This window comes from Orbicella faveolata, unplaced genomic scaffold, assembly GCF_042242905.1.
Source record: "Orbicella faveolata isolate gen_17 unplaced genomic scaffold, um_ofav_v1 contig_4, whole genome shotgun sequence".
NCBI classification, from domain to species: Eukaryota; Metazoa; Cnidaria; class Anthozoa; order Scleractinia; family Merulinidae; genus Orbicella; species Orbicella faveolata.
Window position 1 is genome coordinate 3,220,001 of NW_028301569.1, and position 21,325 is coordinate 3,241,325.

At 37.0% G+C, this 21,325-nt stretch overlaps 2 protein-coding genes and 1 pseudogene across 2 annotated transcripts in view; 2 read left to right on the plus strand and 1 right to left on the minus strand.

The window, feature by feature from the left end:
- Positions 1-864, minus strand: part of LOC149100973 (histamine H2 receptor-like) — a 1,891-nt gene extending 1,027 nt beyond the window's left edge. Inside the window, exon 1 of the mRNA XM_089276393.1 lies at positions 1-864. This exon is cut by the window's left edge and continues 1,027 nt beyond it. Coding sequence (XP_089132519.1) covers positions 88-864 — 777 coding nt within the window. The 3' untranslated portion in view covers positions 1-87.
- Positions 865-11,052: 10,188 nt separating this feature from the next.
- Positions 11,053-21,325, plus strand: part of LOC149100974 (melanocyte-stimulating hormone receptor-like) — a 30,295-nt gene continuing 20,022 nt past the window's right edge. The window contains exons 1-2 of the transcript XR_016203080.1: positions 11,053-11,222; positions 11,407-11,458. The gene's annotated coding sequence lies outside the window, so the exon portion shown is untranslated. The remainder of the gene's footprint in view (positions 11,223-11,406; positions 11,459-21,325) is intronic.
- On the plus strand, positions 15,436-17,731 carry LOC149100975 (beta-1 adrenergic receptor-like; annotated as a pseudogene).

The window sequence follows — 21,325 nt, forward strand, 5'->3', positions numbered from 1 at the left end:
GCTTTTATATTCAGTGCAAGCAAATTTTTAGTTATTTGAAGAAGGCTGGGAGGCGAGTATTCCTCAGTTTTGATGGATATCTTGCTTTCATTGGACACATGATTCGGTCAAGGAACAGCACAAGCGTCTGACCGTGCCCATTACTACTTGTCTTAAATGCCTTATCTTCCAGTAATACAGAAATGGGTTAAGAGTTGAATTCAAGAAAAGCAAAGTCAATGTCGAATCCCAGGTGAGGTCAAAAATCGGTGAACGTAATCCAGTATGAGCAAATATAGATACGATACCATATGGAATATAACAAGCCAGTAATGTCATTTGTACCCACAATGCAGTGGACACTGTCTTTCTATACCGCGCTATATTCATTGAAGGTCCTCCGTTTGGTTGTCGGTGAGCTTCTTCTTGTACTCTTGCTCGATGATGACTAATTGTAACGTATATTTTGATGTAACAGAACGTTGAGGTAACTATGCATAATAACATATTTATGTAAATGATACGTATAGTGATATCGTGGTAAAAAACTAGTATTATTGCCAAAGCAAAGCTACTAAACCAAAAAATGACCACTATGAGCCTTACTCGCCTCAAAGTTACCACCTGTCTGTATCTTAAGCCCAACAACAGTGCAAGAAGTCTGTCCACACTTATTCCAGTTAGTGTTAACAAAGATACTCCGCAAAAAGTCACGGCTATCACATTACTTAGGCCTGCAGAATAATAACAATGTTTGGAATGCTCTTGGGACAATAAAAAGCTAGCGTAGAGAGGCTGGGCAATGAGGCCAACGCAGAGGTCGGTGACTGCAAGACAGGTTAAGAGAAGTCTTGATGGCGGATGATGATTTTCAAATTCAAGCATCTTCAAGGACTTTCAAGGTTTTTACAAACCCTGAGTAGGTAATGTATTTGCCTTAAATTGCAAGGAGAAGGCAATTTTTTATCTATTATTGGTGTTGAGTCATAGTTTGTTGCTAAATGTTGACCCAAGAGGAGTTGTCAGAAATCAGTAGATTAAAACAATAGTACTGTTCAATAGGTCATAAACAATGTAATTCATGATGTTTTACTGTTATATGTGAATACATGCGTGGGGAATGACAATTGAAGTTCGTTTATAGCCTCTTTGTAAAGTTACCTCACAAAATTGCCACACATGCGTTTTCGCGTCGATCCTGATCTTACCTGAAATTTCCTTTCCTAATCATCTGAGTTTATGCCCCACTGACCTATGTCGTATAGTTACAAGTAAAATTTATTTTGTAGCTGTGAAAGATTGAGAAAAATTCATGCAGCTGTCAAAAACATCTGTCGTGTGTAAAACAAAAGTAAACATCATGCTCGAGATCAATAAATGTAAACATGGTGAAATCAAAATTAAAAAAATGCAAACAGTTTGTCTCAAAACTGAGCATTGTCTAGCAGTCCTGTATGTTGATTCAAATAACATAAAAGAAGATTAAATGCCTTGACCGTGTGTAAAAGGTTTGAATAAAGCGTCAAACATGCAGTTTTTCATTCGATGCTAAAATTCGATTAACCCTATATTTTGTTCAATAAGTCTTTGAAATCAACTGTGACAGATCCAAGTCTTTTTGAATTCTGAACTTAGATTTTAATTAAATTTGATTGTTCTGGAAATTGACGTTCAATAAAAAAAAAAAAAAAAACTAGTTTTGCTATACAATTTCAACGTAATATGAAATATGAATTTGTCAAACGATATTTTGGTGGTGACAACATGAGTGAACGACGATAACATTGATATCAAGCATCTTCTGTATTTTCCGTCTGTCTCCTGAGAATACTATGACAAAATTTATGACTCATGCGTTAAGTAGAACACACGAACTGAAATGAATACGAACACTCTGTTTTGTTTGATTTTTCCCTCGCTCCCGAGAATAACAACCTCTTGAAATTTTCACTGGGTTCGTGCAATAATTCAGATAAAATTCTGGAAGGAGAATTTCCGTAATATCGACTCCGAATCCAGGAAAGTCCGCTAAAAGTCTGCGATCTGCTCTGTTGATAAGTAATAAGAGTCCACCAGAAAGATTTAAACTGAATGAACATCATCACTCTACAGTTCATTCGAAATCTTGGTCTACTTATGTAATATCAATTTTGAAAACAAATGTAAAATGTTACGAGAGTAAAATTCCTATTTGAGTAATGTCGATAATGAAATGAGTGTAGCAGACAATTGGTTAAAACCGAGACCTTATTTCAATATCAGCATCTCTGAAACAAGTTTTAAAAAAATCGAAAACCTTGTTCTACCTTGGTCTTTCCCTGCTCGTTCTTTCATGTCCTAGTAGAATGAAATGGATTTGACCAGTTTTAGTTACTGTAGTTTCGGTGCGCTATTAATATTTGAAAGCAAGAACCTCAAGCATCAATCGCTCTTCGTTGTCTCGCGCTTCTATCGCTTCTCTGAAGCGGACCTATTTCCGAGATGGCGACAAACTGATCTTCCATTTTGCAGATGGAAGAGGATCACTAACCTGGTCACGAAGTAAGAGACTACTACACAGCTACCGCAGTTAACGTTTTTGAACTGGAAGAAGAACGCTCAACACATGCGATGTCACGCTAAAATCGCTTTAATCAAACTGACAGAAATCGCCGCCAAAGTGTACCGCCGAGCTTGTGATTGTGTTTTTTTCTCCTGGACAGTATGCAATTGCCAAGAGCTAAAGCAAAGAAATTTGAATAGAAGCTTGTTACATCAAGTCTCTTCTTTGTTACGTATTACGTTCAAAGAAGTCTTTCCGTTTGAGAAAACAAACTATAGGCCGTTGTGTGGGCATTGCAGTTAATACTTATTTAGGGCAGCCTTCTGGAAAACACGTAAAGCTCATTACGATGTGCATAGGGAGTGTTGGAAAATCAAAGAGGAAGCTGAGCATTTGAAACATGAGGCAAAGACACTTACAGTGTGATCTATGGTCTCAGGCGTGCGGTTTGTAGCGAAGGTTCAGGCGTGCGGTTTGTAGCCGGCGCGAAGAACGAATGGATAAAAAGGCGAGGAGATTTCGTTCGCCCCCACAAACCGAGAGCTAAGACCAGGCTAGATTATAAGATGGGAAAAAAATCATTAAAATTAAGCATACTTTTCTGTCGCAGTTAAGCGGCTGAGAGGTCATTGCAAGGGATTTGGTTCATTTTAATTGCCCATTAGAGCAGTTGATTTATCGAATTGTCAACATTTAAGACTCTTTGAAAAGTATTCTATAAAATAAGAACCTGTGTGAAATGTTAGACTCACTTTTTAAAGGGGGGTCTAAATGGAAATCGTAGACTGACAGGTCCTTAAAAACGAGGGGTTGTAACATGCGAGTTTTACTGTGTCAGGAAAGAATTACAAGTCCGCACCACTTGAAAAAAAAAACTGGGAATAAACTACACCAAATAACTTAACATGTCACCCACAGTGAACCAAGCTTAAGTTACACAAAATGACTGCTTTCGATTGCAATATTTGGTAATTTCCAAGAACTAATTACTTGAGAAGCACCAACACTTCCTCGTCAAGTTTTTCACTGATTGTCTCACTTCCTGCATCTTCCAGCAGTACAAAAATGGTTAAACACACTCCAGTGAAAAGAGATTGACTGTTTATATACCATATGAAAGATAACAAACGAATAACCTCGGTTGCACCCACAATGCATTGGACACTGTCTTTCTGTAGCGTGCTACATTGATTGGAATTCCTTCCCTGGCTAATTGCTTTTGCTGATTCTGTACAGCAGTGCGGTGATTGCGAAGCTTGAGATAAATTTTCGTGTAACCACGTAGGGGTCAAACCACCCCGCAAATGTTTCATCAGTTCTTGGATATTTCACATTATTTCGCATTACTTAAAAAGCATTGACTCTTTCTACACCAAACTTGGCAGAGGAGCAGGAGACCTATTGCCAATTACATTTACGTGAAAAATTTCAGTAAATGTCAAAGTTGTGACGTCACAGTGATGACGTCGTGTTTCTTGCCACTTTTGAAGTTTTTAATATGCATATTTTTTACAATGTGTTCGAAAGAGCACATCAAGAGGAGTTGAAGCCTGAAAAATTTTTGTCCATATCACAAAAATTAAATGAAATATGGCATTTTTAAATATGAAAAATAACTCTGCAAAGTATGGAGTCCCCCCTTGAGAAAAATCCCCAAATTGGAGCCGTAATTTTGTTCCAGCAAATGCAGCTATGTTCCACATGTGATGTGCCAGATGACTAAAACCAAAATAAAGAAGAAAATCGGAATAAAAAATTATCCCTTTAGTGTTATTGCGTTAAAATAAATTTTGTCACGTCATAACTTGTGACGTCACCCGTTTTTTAACTGTTCATAGTATCCTAACAAAGCCGAAAATCAAATTTCTAAAACCATACGATTTTTGACAACATCAAGCTTTCTATTTTTCTAGATTATTAGCCTTCCTAGAAAAAAACTGAAAGAAATAAACCAGAGAGACTAACTTCAGAAGGACAGTATGGTTAAGCAAATTCCGGGGGGGACAGCAAAAAAATATTTAATTTACCATATCTCAAAAAATAATCATCATAGCAAAAAGCGGTTTCCGGCATTTTACTCCTCAAGTCAAGGCCTTTCCAATGATATAATCTTTACATCAGATTTTACAAAAAGTTATAGTACGTTTTGGTGACGTCATCAATTATGACGTCATAATCTGACATTTTGTCACAACTTCCAAATTAAAATAAACTGGAGAACAAAGAAAGTTCATCTGCCAAACTTGGTTCAGAAATATATAAACCAAGCAAATATAGCCTTCATGAAACATTAGGGGGGTGGTTTGGCCCCTACGTGAACAGACTGTCGAGGTAATCACACACAGTTAAGTTAAAGTGCAGCTGAAAGAAATAGTAACACGTAACCTGTAGAAGTATGATGACAATCCAGTGGCTTTAGCGAAAAGCCAAGAGGTACCAATAAAAACGCGTACACGTACCAATAAAAACGCAAAGTCACGACATTTGTGAACCTTATCCCCACAGTCAGAGCAATTAACCTGTCTACACTTATTGCAGTTTGCAGAGACCGGCACTTAGCAAAAACCTGCACCTGTTACACGAAGCAGGAACCCTGAATACCTAAGGGTGTAATAGCGTACAATGTAAAGAGTCTGCTGGCCATGGAGGCATTAAGGTGGAATAAATGTAGAGAGGTCTCACACAGAGGTCGGTGTTCCTGAGAGATTGAATCAGACGTTTCGACGGCGAATGAAGAGACGACACCTTTTGAAGAGCAACAATCACAACACAATCGAAACATTTCCCAGAAATACAGTTATTGATGTAAGAATATTAAATGCTAAACGAGATATCTGTCGATGAAATTCATTTATTCCCTGTCTGCAGAGTGACTCTTCAATCCTGGTGTGGGTTTCGTCTTCATCTATCATATGTTGGTCATTTTCGTCGTAAGAATTGTCCGCTTGTCGAGATCTATCAGAAAGGTAAAATCTGTCTAGAATCTAATTGGTTTAATTATGAGGGCTACAGTATTTAAATTAGCTGAGAATAGCCTTCAAATTCGCATAACATTGCATTGCAATGTAAGCCAGCATAGATGCGAGGCAATTTCGGGTAATTTTGTTGTTTCTGCTCAAAATTGCCTCGCATCCACAAGCACGTTGGATTACATTGCATCGCAAATGAGAAAGCAGAAAGTTGATCATGAAAAGGGCTATTTTACAGAGTAATTACTTCAATTAAGTTTTTCCAGTTAAGATTAAGGCGTGTTTAAGCACATCACTCTACTCCAAAAAAAGTAAAAGGTAAAGTCTGCATACAAGCCAAGTGGCCCATCACACCGGCGCCTATTTCCCGTTTCCATCATAGCATGAAACAACCAAAAGTATTTCGTTATATAGGCTGCAAAAGACAAGATCCTTCGTGTACCAGCAACATTTTCGTTTGCGGTCTCTTGCATCATTATATTTTATATAATAATACCTTTTCTTCCGCATATCATGATGTAAACCGTGCCATCTCCTTGAAAAATGAACTTTGCTTTAAAACATGCTGCTCACGTCAAGGTGTCAGGTGCGGGAAAATTAGTACAACAACAATTTGTGGAACTAATGGCTTTAGGCTGTACTTAGCGGAAGAAAATTCATATTGTTTAAACGGTATAGTCTTTGAACATTCCTCTTTTTTATCTGGCTTTAATTTGATTCATTCAAGTTAATAAATGTTTGAAATTAGAAGCAGATATATCCAGTTAAAATTTTCGTTTATTCTTTTTTGTGTTCTAGTTATGGTCATTAAGAGCAGAATTCCAATTTCCATCAAATTTAAGGCACACTATACTTTCTGCCTTGATAGGTTTTCCTCCCTATTTTCCTGTCCACTAGGCATTCGGCACTTCATGTTATATTAACTAGACCACTAATGTATACATCTCTTATACTCATCTCAATATTCTTTGAAATGGGTGGAACTGATTCATTTGAAACAAAACCTTTGCCAATTTTCTTCATATTGGGACCATTTTAACAAATTCAAGAAAGGCAATTACAAACAAACGATAACGGACCTCTTAGAATCTATCACTATTATGGCCTGTTCAGTCATGCAGAGTCATGATTATAGACTGAACAGTAAACGACGATACCGACAACCAGTTCCTTTTTCAACAAAATAATGCACTTGGGGGAATATATTAAAACAGAAGATAAACGACCACTTAGTGTCTATTTACGCTGAAGAGACAAACAGCTGAAGCATATCGTTTTATCATCTGGATCTCAATATTTGCTATTGAGTCTCTGTTGAATCTTCTCCCGGGATTCTTATTTTTGAGATCGGCAGAAATGATTCCCCGAGGTAGTTGTTGGGGACGGTATTCAAAGAGTATTTAGTTTACTGGAAAAGCTAAAAAGTGACACGGAAATTCCAGAGAATAGGTGGCAACGTATTCCTCTGATCGCATCTTTTGATCATAGGAATCGAACCCCAAAGACGATGAGTCGGAATGTCACCGAAAGCGTGGATTAATTTTACTTCTCTTTTCTTTTATTCCCACGCGTACGGAAATGGCTTCCCGTTCAAATGGCATTGGCTTGTTATATCCAAATACACTGGGTTCTTAGCCACATATTATCTCTAGATCTAGAGCTCGACCTGTTGATTTCGCTTTGTCTCCAGCATATTTTTACTTTTTGTTAAATCAAATTTTGAAATCACTGGTTATCCTTGCAATCTGATTCGCTCTCGGCGGTGCGATTTATACGCGAATCACTATTTTTCTGCAAATCGCATCTTTTTCTCAGCCAATGACAAAGGGACAGATTTCAGGGTTAGTTTAAGTTTAAAGTAACCAATAAAATTTCTGGAAAATGAAAGACAAAAAGCCATTGTGTGGCGAATTTTTCAACTATTATTGCCAAAACTTTAAATTTGATGTTGTTGTTGTTGCTTTTAAATTTACAGTTTCTGAATGACGATTATGAGCTGCTTCAGGCTGGCGACTTACTTTAAGGGAAGTTTCCAACTTTCAGTGTCCATTTTGATGAATATTTTGCCGATTTTTTCCGACTCAACATCTGCTCAAAATCCGTATGATACCGAGTCCAAAAAAACATAAACAAGTGAAAACCACACAACAACAAATTCAGAGCCATCTCAAGAAGATAGATGTTTCCAGGTCTTCGGTGGTTTCAACCGAAATAATACAGGAGCTCAAATCTGTCGCTGTGAATAAACATGTATAGTCAAAATACGCTCTCCTCCACAAAACAGTGAATGAACAAACGTCTTCCGAAGCTAGTGCCAGTCCCGCCATCTTGAAAATATCTTGAAACAAATGGCACCGCAAGAGCTTGACAAGGTCCTGAGTATTAAGTTCTACGCTGAGGTCACAAAAAGAAACGGAGATTGTAACGAGCTCGAATCCCTTATGCAGAGTGCTCAGAGTACTCATGCAGAGTGCCACTGAACAGTATTTAAAAGAGAAGAACTATCCACTGGGCACCGTGCACTCGAGGGAGTTTCACAACTCAAAAGAAATCCATCGCAGAACTACACAGGCTGCAAAGTCAACGGGAAGCCTCAGCCTCAACCACAGAAGGAAGGGAGGCCTTCCATCATTGATTCAGGCGACGAGAATTGAATTTTATGAATGAAGTAGACTGTTTTCGTCCTGAGAACTGCTTGTTCCCTTGTTATGCTCGAATCAATTTTCAGTCACATGACATCGTTTTGTATACTAAATGAGATGTAAAGGCGTTTCCGGTTCCGCTATATTTAACAAACCGGCTACTGGAACAATACACAAAAAATCTAAAACTTAAGGCAATAACATTTTGCGATTTCAACTGAACTAGATCTAATAAAGTGGCAACTGAACTGAGTGGAGTGCAATTTTGGACTGAAATCATACTTGTGATTTGAAATCAAGCGTATGATTTTAGATCAAATTGCACTCAATCCACTCAGCTCAATTACCATTATTTATCAAACTCATCGGTGACCACGATTATTTACTGCTGTAGTATCAATTAAGAATGTAAGAAAAACAGTGTACGATACGATCAGGCAGCTTGGGTGTTTGACGAGTAACATGTGTCTTGGAAAGTAAAACACTTTGTTAACAACATGTAATTAATTCTGAAGAGCGGCATTATTCGATAGAATAGGGAATAACCTTGGTACACGTCTAACAACATAGTGACTACAAGTAAAGTATATAGAGTTCAGCTAAAGAAAAGATATGAAGCTACTTTCTCGCAATATAGTACATTACTGTCTTTTTTTTGTAATAAGTATTTCTTTACACTTCTTCTAAGAACAATTTTTGTAATGTCGTATTTAACTGTGGGATTCAAAAGAAAGATAACAATTAAGGAACACGCTACTAACTCTGTATTTTACTTTACTGAGTAGACACATCGCTTCCTAGCCTGATAATTAAACCTGGGATCCAATTTAGCATATGTCGAAAAGAGAAAACAACCTATGCTTTGTTTCGGAAACAAAGTACAACTTAGCTAAGCTGGGTTTACTGTTTCTAGTTTGCATCTCCACTCTCGGTCTACAATCGCATAGTCACAAAGTTTTGCTTTACTCTGCCTCTGAACACCTGCTGTGTCACTTGATCATAAGTGTACCGCCAGTTTTGGGTGAATTATGGGTTTGTGCGTCACACCAACGCAAATAAACCTTTATCTTCAGCTTGTTACGTACAATAAGTTGTGAATTTTCTAAGAAAAGCCCAGCTGAGATGTGTATTGTTCATATTTCAGTCTACGATGATTAGTCATTTAATCAGATATAATGATGGATGATAATGTGTCTCTAAGTGGCCCTTTATCTTCTGTTGAAATATATTCCTCTTACATGAACAAGGTATCTATATCGTCGATTACTGGTCAGTGTTTGATCATGACTCTGCATGGCTCTGCATGAACAATCGATATCAGTAGTCACGATAGATTCTCAGAGGTCCATCAGAGTCGTTCTTGTGCTATCGCTTTTCTTGAATTTGTTAAAACGACCAAAAGGATTCGTTAAGGATATTGAGATGAGCAAGTAAATTATGCATTTGTGGTCCTGCAATTAAGTGTGGAATGCACTAGGGCCGAAACATGTCAAAGCAGAAGGTACTACGTGCCTTGATTTTGATGCAAATTGCAATTCTGCTCTTAATGGCCTTAGCTAGAAGACAAATGAGGAAAAAATGAAAAAAAAAATTCAATTTAGCTAAAGCTTGTAATTGAACTTAACTTTGGAGGGTTTATCAAACATAGAAAGTTTTCTTTTTATCACCACATCTTGAGTTATGAAATTATAATGAATTATTTTTCCTCAGCTTTGCTGCAAAACAAAGTACAACGACAACAAAACGCATTTATACTTGAGGCAGCTTGATCAAGGTGGAAAAAGTTTGTAGTGCCTCAAGTTTTGGTTTGAATGAAATTATGTATCCGAATGGAAGTACCGTTCTTCATATGTTTTTCTGATTCAATTAAATTTGAAATGTCTATTGACTTGGATAAATGACTGAGGTAAAAGAGGAAAAAAAGTTTATAAAGAACAGTTCGGACGCCAATGACCGACTGGAAATAACTGTTGATGTTTATTTTTTTAATCTTTTTTTTTTTTTTTTTTTTTTTTTTTCATGTTATTAAATTCGAAATATCTATTCACTTAAATGAATGGGGTAAACGTGGAAAGATTTCAAACGAAAATACCAATGACAAATAAACATAGAAAGAACTAATTAGCCTCCTCACAACAACACATTAAAAAAACAAAACAAAGGATTATAGTTAAATAACACTGCTTTTGAAGCAAATTCTGTAAAGTCATATCACCATTTACTGCATGATAAACAGAAAAAAGGATGCGTTGACGCTTCTTAACAGAAATGAATTATCAACCTGACAATGATGATATTGATCTAAAATCGCACCAGATAGATCCACGGAAATGTCGAACATTTCAACCTAAAAAATCAGGTCCAGCAAGGGCCGGGAGTTGGATTTCCTGTTTTGGAAGCTTAAACGCTCTTTGTTCGTAGCTTTTATCAGAAACTCAGGACCTTGACACTGAAGACATATTTTAAGTAATCAAAGTAGACATAGGGGAAATGTTTTCCGTTCTTAAGAAATGCCGAGGAAAACTGGACTGCCTTATTCAAGAAATGCTATTTATTCGTGAACGGAAACCGAAGTTAAACACGCAGTCAGATTCAATACGTGCAAAAGTATTTATTTGAACATATACCGCATGCACTGTCACGTCAAACACCAATGACAACGAAACACTTGTTATTGTAATGTACTCTATCCATTCACCTTTATTTGTATTTAATCTCGAAACTATAGCTTACACCTCTACTTGATAATGGCGTCACGGCGAGATGACTTCGAAACGTCTTAGTGTTATTCTTTTAATATTCACTATCATATGTATTTCGAAATGTTCTCTTATCAAAATAGAGATATTGGTCAATATATTTGTTCACTTTTTTATGTTCACGGAAATGGAATTTCAAATTTGGCAATTAATCACACTTCAAGGTAACCGGAATCAACGTGTATAAATTGCAAGGCTTTCACGAACTGAAGCGTAGTCATAAGCAGCAGTTGTGAAGAGTTCATCAAAGTTGAGAAGACTGCATTTACAGTGCTGAAAGCGGCCTCCAGAAGATCAGATAACTTTATCTAATTCGATCGCTTACATGTAGGTATGTAATTGAAAGAAAAGCAAATGAAAATGTAGGAAATTATAGACTGTTATTGTGGCCTACATCCTGAATCTGTTGGCAAGACTTCTCATATCAATGTTTCAGTTCTTTTACATGAGTTTTTTTTTGAAAAACATATTTAGTATGCTTTATTCTTCCTATTCTTAAAATTATTCCACAACAGCTTCCAAGCTCAGTTAAAGAGTTTTGTTACATAACTGGATCAAGAAAAAAAGGTAACTACAGTACATGAATGATGCATGGTAACTCACTAAAAGATTTCACCTTCTTATATAATATAATACTGCACGACCTAGAGTCGCTAAAAACGTGTAGCAGAAACAAAATAATTTAGGCAAACATGAAGTTTGGGAAGAGGATCTTAATCTTAAGGTTACCGTAGACCTTCAGGAGAGTCTCTGACGAAATCTTTCGTACTCGCATCGCTTTTGAAAAAAAACTGTGAAAAGAATATATCACTGTAAAGACAATCAAATGTAGAATGAGAAAAAAAAAAATTTATGAAGATTTCATTTATTGATTAGCGCACGCACGCAAGAGTTACCTGGATACGATAAAACAAGCTGCGTCATGCCAATCTGCGGATGACCGACTACAAAAAGTGCGTGAGGCGTTTTCGATTTTCCTTTTGGTTAATGAAAAATATCTATATTGGATTAGATGAATATAATATTAGTTAACCGATCTTCGTGACATGAGAAGGCCTTAGAGAGGCCTGAAATATCAAAAAACCCACACACTTTGGTGCATTGATAATCGAAAAACATTTTGGCCAACCTTGTTAAAAATCTACCCAAAGCTATATAAAACCAATTGAAAGGCTGACCGGACGGCTGAAAAGGGTAAATTTAATGCCCAATATTTCAGTTAGACAGGACTAACCTTCTTCAGGGGCTATACTGAAGCTAAGTAGATATGGATAAAACAGTTACAAAATTTGAAATGATACTAAAGGAAATATGTGACATGGTTGGTTGACAAAAAATAGGGAAAGAGGAAACGTGTACTAAAGCGAATGCATAAAAAAAATAATAAATAGATTAAGTTTCGTCCGATCTGTTTAACCCAGAAGGTTTAAGGGTCTTGCTCTTGGAGATCAAAAACACTTCTTTTGCCTTGCGAATAGCGTCAGTTTCATTTGTTTTTAGTCCCCATTTGAGTTGATGATTTCGAGAGCAACAAGTTCTATGTTGTGCATACAGTGGGCAGGAAGGGTAAAGTGATCTGTAACGGCGGTGGGTTGCTCAATGTGTCGTTGTGTGATGGCTTTTTCGATTGCGCGTCTGTGCTCACCATCTGTGCCATCTTTCCCATAAAAGTAATCCTGTGTATAATAGCCTCAAGCAGCTGTTACATGAAAATCTACCGAATACTTAGCCATCAAAAGCTCAAGTACAACAGCATGTTCATCAAGGACAACAGAATGGAGGACAAACTCCATTGAATATTGCACGATACAGAAAGACAGTATCCAGTGCATTGTGGGTGCAAATGACATTAGTGGCTTGTTATCTTCCATTTGGTGTAGTGATGGCGATATTAGTTATTTATAAACCCGCTCTAATTCTCGCACTGCATGCCAAATTAACTCTTCTTTTACTAAACTCCACTCTTAAACCATTCCTGTACTGTTGGAAGATGAAAGAAGTGAAACAGGCAGTGGTTAACACGATCAGGCAGTTGAATTGTTTCTCTTGTTAACTCTTTCATGGATACGAAGCCCTAGCTCTTCTTGACATCAACTCAATTATCATCCGTCAAAATAAACCTACAAAGCTTGTGGCTCTCCACTTAAGAGTGTGTCCATAAGAAAATCACGCAGGAGGTGATACAGCTCAAATCACCGAATTCGCTCAAACTTGGCCCAAATGTTGAGCTTGGTGATTAAATGATTGCGGCAAAAAAATAGATCAAAATGTTTCATTTTGTTCAAGTAAGGGAGAGCCCCGGCAAAAATGGTCATGTGACACTAATTTATGCATATATGATTAGCCATCTTTGGTTTAGTATTTCTACAACCAGAAAAGCTATGTAAAAATGAAATTTGCTGGATAACGTTCTACAACTATCAGTCTAAGCGCACAGATGTTTATTTGAACTAGCCAATTTGATTTCTCTCGGTGGCCTCATCTTAAGTAAGGTGCATACTTCGTGGTGTTGTGAATAGCCTTTAAGTAATGGCAAATATCTGCAATGGGCAAAGCCAAATACACATTATTCTAACATGGGTAGTGTGAGCATCAACAAAGTTCTCAAAAAAGCTGGGGACTTCAGTATGTTTTTCTGTGCTGGGGCAGAGGCGGATCCAGACCTTGAGCTAAGGAAGGGGAAGGGGGCGGGGAGGGGGGGGGGAATCCTTACCCTGCCGGCTTTTCTTCCTTGTGCTATTTTTTTTTTTTTTTTTTTTTTTTTTTACCGAAAATAAGGGGGAGGGGTGGAGGGCCCCCGGGCCCTTCCCCTAGATCCGCCAGTGTGGGGTACTGTTTACATAGAACTTTACGATTAAGGGCCATTTCATGAACATTCACTAAAACACAAAAGCTGTTTTTTTGTCTTACGCAACTCCAAATCAACTAGAAATACCTAGCTAAGCATTTTCCTATCGATTACGAGTACAACTTCGGCGAAAAGAAGCACTTGAGAAACTTCTTTCAAATATTTTCGGAGCTATATCTTGAGGCATTCTCACTTTGTCGATATAAATACTGCAGCAGAAGATTCAACTTACAAGCTCGCTCAGCTTACTTTTTTTTAGGCGTAAAATAGAATAGAAGCAAGGAATAACTACTACATACATGTCACTTACACGCAATTTTGCGCCCCTGCCTGGTCCTGCCTGGTTTTTTCATGGACACGCTCTTAAGTAATATAATGGTAAGATTACCAAGATTTAATGATTCAAAATTCTTTCTAATATCTTGGCACCACATATGTCATTGCTTTGCAAACAGGAGAAAATCATGTTGTTTTGATGCATTTGCTTTTCTTTTTTTTTCTTTTTAAAAAAAAAAATCTGTGCTACCTTTGAAGTTTTATGTTCATCCGACGAACAAACTTTGTCTAATATTATATTCAATAATGTTGCTTACATTTTGCGCGAAACTGTTGGTCGTTTCTGTTCAGCTTGAAGGAAACTGGTGGTAAAATTTTCTTTTCTTTCAATAAGTTCCAACAGTAGCAATTTTCCTGTCTTTAGTTTAAGAATTAAAGTGTCCGCTAATCCTACTTTGTCGGCGCCAAAACCAACACGCAGTCTTCAAAGAGAACAAGATCAATTTCCGGCTATCTTAAGCGGCTACGCTTGGTCAATAAAAAGCTTTACTGAAAATAGTCTTTGAGCGTCGGCTGAGTTTTTATGGAATACTAATTACATCGGCAGTTACACGAAATATTATTTCTTTGCCCTCGTCTGCTCTGTCTGCAGTTTTAGTAATTTGCTTCTTTTGGAAAAAAACAAAAAAATTGCAAGCTATAGATAAAATGAAAATGGAATCAGCTCAAATAAAATCTAATGAGAGTATCTTCTATATTCTGATTTTTCCGTTAAACAGCTGTGAGTGTGTCAATTAGCTAAAGGATGGTTTAAGTAAATATATTTTATATACCTTTTAGTGAAGAAAATAAACACGATTTTAGTTTATTCCATATGTAAAAACTACTCCTCTTTTTATATTTATAATACTGACTAATGTAAACACTGTAAAAAGAGAACAATGAAGAAGTTGAGTTGGGTTCCGCTAGCGGCCGCTCTTCAATGTCTAAGGCTATTATTTCGCACTCCGCTAATTGCCACCAAAACTGCCTCGGAATATAACGCTGCTTTCGCGGTCTTTTAAACCTCGGTTAGCCTGGCAATACGGCACGAACCGTTTATAAGGAGAAAAGGAGAGGTCGCCTAGAGGGATGCCTCGGGCAAGTAGACAGGGTGCCCAGGGAAGATGCATTACCCTCTCTAGCATGTAAAGGCTCCAATACCTGCGAGAGAGTGCTCATCTCACAGCTGCTTGACGGATAATAACACTAATTAAAAAATAAGTAAATATGCTGATTATATTTGATTTGAGTTGGTTCCATTTTCATTCTACTTTATCTACAGCTTGTAACTTTTTCAAGAAAAACAACTAATAAAAAAACAACCTACCAATACAGTTTTGACATTGCAGTACTGTTAGCTGAGAACTGCACAGAGAACAGACGAGAAAATTTCCGTGTAACTTTTGGCAAAATTAGTGTTCAGTTAAAAGTCACCGGACACTTAAAAAAGTCTCTTCAGTAAAGCTTTAAAACTGCACCTTGAATATGTATAAGCCACTAAATTTCTTTTCGGTTTAAACTTTTGTTTGAATTTTATCACTAGAATCATTCTTTATTTACCAAACGTAGCCACTAAACATGGCTGGAAATTAACCTTGTTTTCTGACCGACTGCTTCCCAGCCTAAACGATACACGCGTATGGAGGACACATTAATTCTAAAACTAACGCCCAAAAACATAGCTAACGCTAGAACTAAGTTCTGGAAAATAAAATTTTATAAACAGTTTCTTGCACCCTGTTAGGATGACTCCAACAGATACGACAATCACCTCTCGATACGACCATCACCTCTCGCGAAAAGAAGCAACATTATTGAACGTAACATATAGTAGTATTAAACAAGTTCTGTGTATCGTAGGAACTGCAAAGGTAACACAGATTTTTAACATTACAAGAAAATGAAACAAAACAAGAGGGATATTTTCTATTTGGAAAGCAGCGACACTTGTGGCGGCGAGATGTCAGACAGAATTTTAAATCACAAAATTTTGCATGGTAAACGCATGAATATTTCAGATATTTTATTGCCATTACTTAAACTCTTAGTACAGAAACCGAGGTAGGAAGAATGCTTAACGTGTTAAGAGCAATAAGGGAACGACCAAACATTGCAAATCACCGCTTGCTCAATGCACGTAGCGGTTCAAAATTCTCCAATGTTATATATCTACTGATTACTTTTTATTGAAGATCTTTTTAACAGTGCCTCATAAATTTAGCTTACGTGTACTGAAGATTAAAAATTGCCAAGCACTTAACTATAGTTTGCTAATGAAATGATGCAAATTAGTTCATTAAATTGTAGACAGGTGATTAAAATAATTTGTTTTCAAACTAAGGGAAATGATACAATCAAAAGCGTGCAATTCCACTTTTACACGAATCTTCAAGGAAACTAGCAAGCAAAGCGCAAAACGCAAGAAAACCATCTCAGCAACGCAAAGTGAAGAAGCCTTGACGAGTCAGGATTGAGCAAAGATGAATAACACTACGAGCAACACTGCTTTCTCTAGTTCTACTTTCTGTCTTTATCTTCGAAATCTCGCAAACATTTCTCCTGATGTACGCGCTGTATTCATCGCCAGAATGGTCGCCAACGCTCTCACCTGTCCTTTCATAATTTTGCTCAACATCCTGGTGATAGTTGCAGTGAAAACCAACCCACAGCTTCGCACCAAATCTAACATAGCACTCGCCTGCTTATCAACAACTGACCTCGGAGTTGGACTAGTTCTTCAACCGCTGTCTATTGCAAACGAATTAAGTTTACTTCTCAGAGGTGACATCATGTTTTGTACCATAAACGGGTTATCAAACAGCGTCACATTAATATGTTTACGGTCTTCATTTAACCACTTAATTTTGATGAGCGCCGAACGTTATGTTGCGATAAAACACCCCTTCACACACGAGACCCAGGTCACTGAAGTTCGCATCATCATGGCGTCTGCTCTGGCGTGGGCTGCAGCCATCATCCTTTTCAGCGCAGACCTTTTGCAAACAGCAATTCCAATGGTTTCTGAAACGCTACTAATCATTCTTCACATTTACGTCAATGTCTCTGTATACAAAGAAGTCCGTCGCAACAAAAAACAAATTGTTGCTAACCAAGTTTCTTTAGAAGCCAGGGAAAAGTTACTCAAGAAAAGGAAAGCTTTTTACACGACTGTGATTGTACTTCTTATTATTTCCCTGTGCTATATTTCATCACATGTTTATGCTGTTATTCTGGTCTCTTTCAAGGAAAGAATCCCTTCCAATATAAAGGTTACCGCCTCTTATGTTATTACTTTATTGCCAGTTTTGAATTCGTCGTTTAATCCTTTAATTTACGCTGTTAGATTAAGAGATTTTCGCGTAACCTTGATTCAGTTGCTGTCACGAAAAACTGCTGCAGAAGCTGAGGAACTGAAAGCAAAATCGTTGAACCAAGGCAGGTTGGAGTCAACGGTAATGTTAATGCAGAACAAAGAACTCAGCCGTTCAACGATGAGCACGAGCCGACAAGGCAGGCAGAGCCGCATGGTGGATGTAAAGAAATACCTCTATGATAAAAACAAAACATTTACGCAAAATGGATTAGAAAATGCAGACACCCGTTTATTTGTGCAAAACGAACAGCAGCCTGCTATTCCAATGTTTGAAAATTTATTGAACTTTGAATGTTTTAAATTTGTTGTCCTTGTTTAATTCTGATGAGGCAGTTTTGTTTTTCTCAATTTGTTACACTACAACAGTTACATTTCTCAGTACAAAGGTATAATTATTTCAAAATCGAAATCGGGAAATCCCACACCCGAAAGGCATAGGAAAAAGCAGTAGAACAAAAAGAAAAACGAATATTATTCAGTGATCACGACAAACTTCGTTCGCTGTTTATTTTCTGCGCTAAAGGGCGTACGCAATGTTCATATTTTTTCGCAACAGCTCATATACACAGTCTCACAGCTGGTTAACGGAAAATAACCGGAATAAAAAAGATACCCTCATATTTAGCTTGCAATTATCTTTGCTAAAAAAAAGAGGATTACTAACACTATTAAATAAAAACTGCAGAAAGAGCAAATTAGAGTGGTTAAGAAATAATTTCTCGTGTAACTGCCGATGTAAATAGTATTTCGTCAAAACTCACCGGACACTCAGAAAGTCTTTTCAGTAAAGCTTTTCAAATTGCAACTTGAATATTTATTTATCATTAACTTTTCGTTCCGTGGAACCTCTTGTTTGAATCTTATTATCTGAACCATCCTTTAGCTAATTGACACAATCTCACTGCTGTTTAGCAGAAACAACCGAAATAAAAAAGATAATCTCGTATTTTATTTGAACTGATTCCATTTTCGTGTTATCTTCAGCTTGGAATTTTTTTTCCAAAAGAAGAAAATTACTAAAACTGCAGACAGAGCAGACGAGGGCTAAGAAGTAATATTTCGTGTAAGTGCCGATGTAATTAGTATTCCGTAAAAATTCAATCGGCACTCAAAAAGCATTTTTAGTAAAGCTTTTTACTGACGAAGCGTAGGCGCTAAAGTTGGCTGGAAGTTGATCTCGTTCACCTTGAAGAAAATGGCCGACACTTTAATTTTAAAACTAAAGGCAGAAGGAACCAAGTCCTGGAGAAGAACATTTTTCAACCAGTTTCCTGCAAGCTGTCTGGATGGCGGCAACAGAAACGGCAATCATTTCTTACCAACGTAAGCGACATGATCAGTGAACATAGCATTAAATTTAAACAAGACGCATGGCTGCGTGAACTCCTGCTTTCAATGTCGCACATCTGGAGTTATCTTTAGGGGACTGCCATATTGCGATTGTCACTGTTGTCACGCAATTTCGTTATTGCTAGTCATGAATAATTCTACTTGTGTTTATTTTTGTCTGCTGAGTGTAATGAATGTTGTTATGGTACTAGAAAACAATCAAAATAATATATTACCATACAGGAGTACGTTCCTACAAATGCCAAAGGTTGAAATTCAAGGACTTTGCAATTACTTTGAAGGCCAAGTTTTAGATAATTGAAGGACCGCTTTTGGAATGGTTTGCATAAGCAATTTTATAATTATTTAATATTATTTCTCAGCTTTTCCATGAAAGTACTGTAATTTTCAACTTGAAAATTGCTTAAGGAAAAGCATTGCTAAAATCAAGCCCTAGTCCTCAAATTGAAGTACTTTCAAGGCCTTGAATTTTTTTATTTTCAAATTCAAGCATCTTCAAGGACTTTCAAGGTTTTTACAAACCCTGAGTAGGTAATGTATTTGCCTTAAATTGCAAGGAGAAGGCAATTTTTTATCTATTATTGGTGTTGAGTCATAGTTTGTTGCTAAATGTTGACCCAAGAGGAGTTGTCAGAAATCAGTAGATTAAAACAATAGTACTGTTCAATAGGTCATAAACAATGTAATTCATGATGTTTTACTGTTATATGTGAATACATGCGTGGGGAATGACAATTGAAGTTCGTTTATAGCCTCTTTGTAAAGTTACCTCACAAAATTGCCACACATGCGTTTTCGCGTCGATCCTGATCTTACCTGAAATTTCCTTTCCTAATCATCTGAGTTTATGCCCCACTGACCTATGTCGTATAGTTACAAGTAAAATTTATTTTGTAGCTGTGAAAGATTGAGAAAAATTCATGCAGCTGTCAAAAACATCTGTCGTGTGTAAAACAAAAGTAAACATCATGCTCGAGATCAATAAATGTAAACATGGTGAAATCAAAATTAAAAAAATGCAAACAGTTTGTCTCAAAACTGAGCATTGTCTAGCAGTCCTGTATGTTGATTCAAATAACATAAAAGAAGATTAAATGCCTTGACCGTGTGTAAAAGGTTTGAATAAAGCGTCAAACATGCAGTTTTTCATTCGATGCTAAAATTCGATTAACCCTATATTTTGTTCAATAAGTCTTTGAAATCAACTGTGACAGATCCAAGTCTTTTTGAATTCTGAACTTAGATTTTAATTAAATTTGATTGTTCTGGAAATTGACGTTCAATAAAAAAACTAGTTTTGCTATACAATTTCAACGTAATATGAAATATGAATTTGTCAAACGATATTTTGGTGGTGACAACATGAGTGAACGACGATAACATTGATATCAAGCATCTTCTGTATTTTCCGTCTGTCTCCTGAGAATACTATGACAAAATTTATGACTCATGCGTTAAGTAGAACACACGAACTGAAATGAACACGAACACTCTGTTTTGTTTGATTTTTCCCTCACTCCCGAGAATAACAACCTCTTGAAATTTTCACTGGGTTCGTGCAATAATTCAGATAAAATTCTGGAAGGAGAATTTCCGTAATATCGACTCCGAATCCAGGAAAGTCCGCTAAAAGTCCGCGATTTGCTCTGTTGATAAGTAATAAGAGTCCGCCAGAAAGATTTAAACTGAATGAAAATCATCACTCTACAGTTCATTCGAAATCTTGGTCTACTTATGTAATATCAATTTTGAAAACAAATGTAAAATTTTGCTAGAGTAAAATTCCTATTTGACTAATGTCGATAATGAAATGAGTGTAGCAGAAGTTGGTTAAAACCGAGACCTTATTTCAATACCAGCATCTCTAAAACAAGTTTTAAAAAAATCGAAAACCTTGTTCTACCTTGGTCTTTCCCTGCTCGTTCTTTCATGTCCTAGTAGAATGAAATGGATTTGACCAATTTTAGTTACTGTAGTTTCGGTGCGCTATTAATATTTGAAAGCAAGAACCTCAAGCATCAATCGCTCTTCGTTGTCCCGCGCTTCTATCGCTTCTCTGAAGCGGACCTATTTCCGAGATGGCGACAAACTGATCTTCCATTTTGCAGATGGAAGAGGATCACTAACCTGGTCACGAAGCAAGAGACTACTACACAGCTAACGCAGTTAACGTTTTTGAACTGGAAGAAGAACGCCCAACACATGAGATGTCACGCTAAAATCGCTTTAATCAAACCGACAGAAATCGCCGCCAAAGTGTACCGCCAGCTTGTGATTGTGTTTTTTTCTCCTGGACAGTATTCAATTGCCAAGAGCTAAAGCAAAGAAATTTCAATAGAAGCTTGTTACGTCAAGTCTCTTCTTTGTTACGTATTACGTTCAAAGAAGTCTTTCCGTTTGAGAAAACAAACTATAGGCCGTTGTGTGGGCATTGCAGTTAATACTTATTTAGGGCAGCCTTTTGGAAAACACGTAAAGCTCATTACGATGTGCATAGGGAGTGTTGGAAAATCAAAGAGGAAGCTGAGCATCTGAAACATGAGAC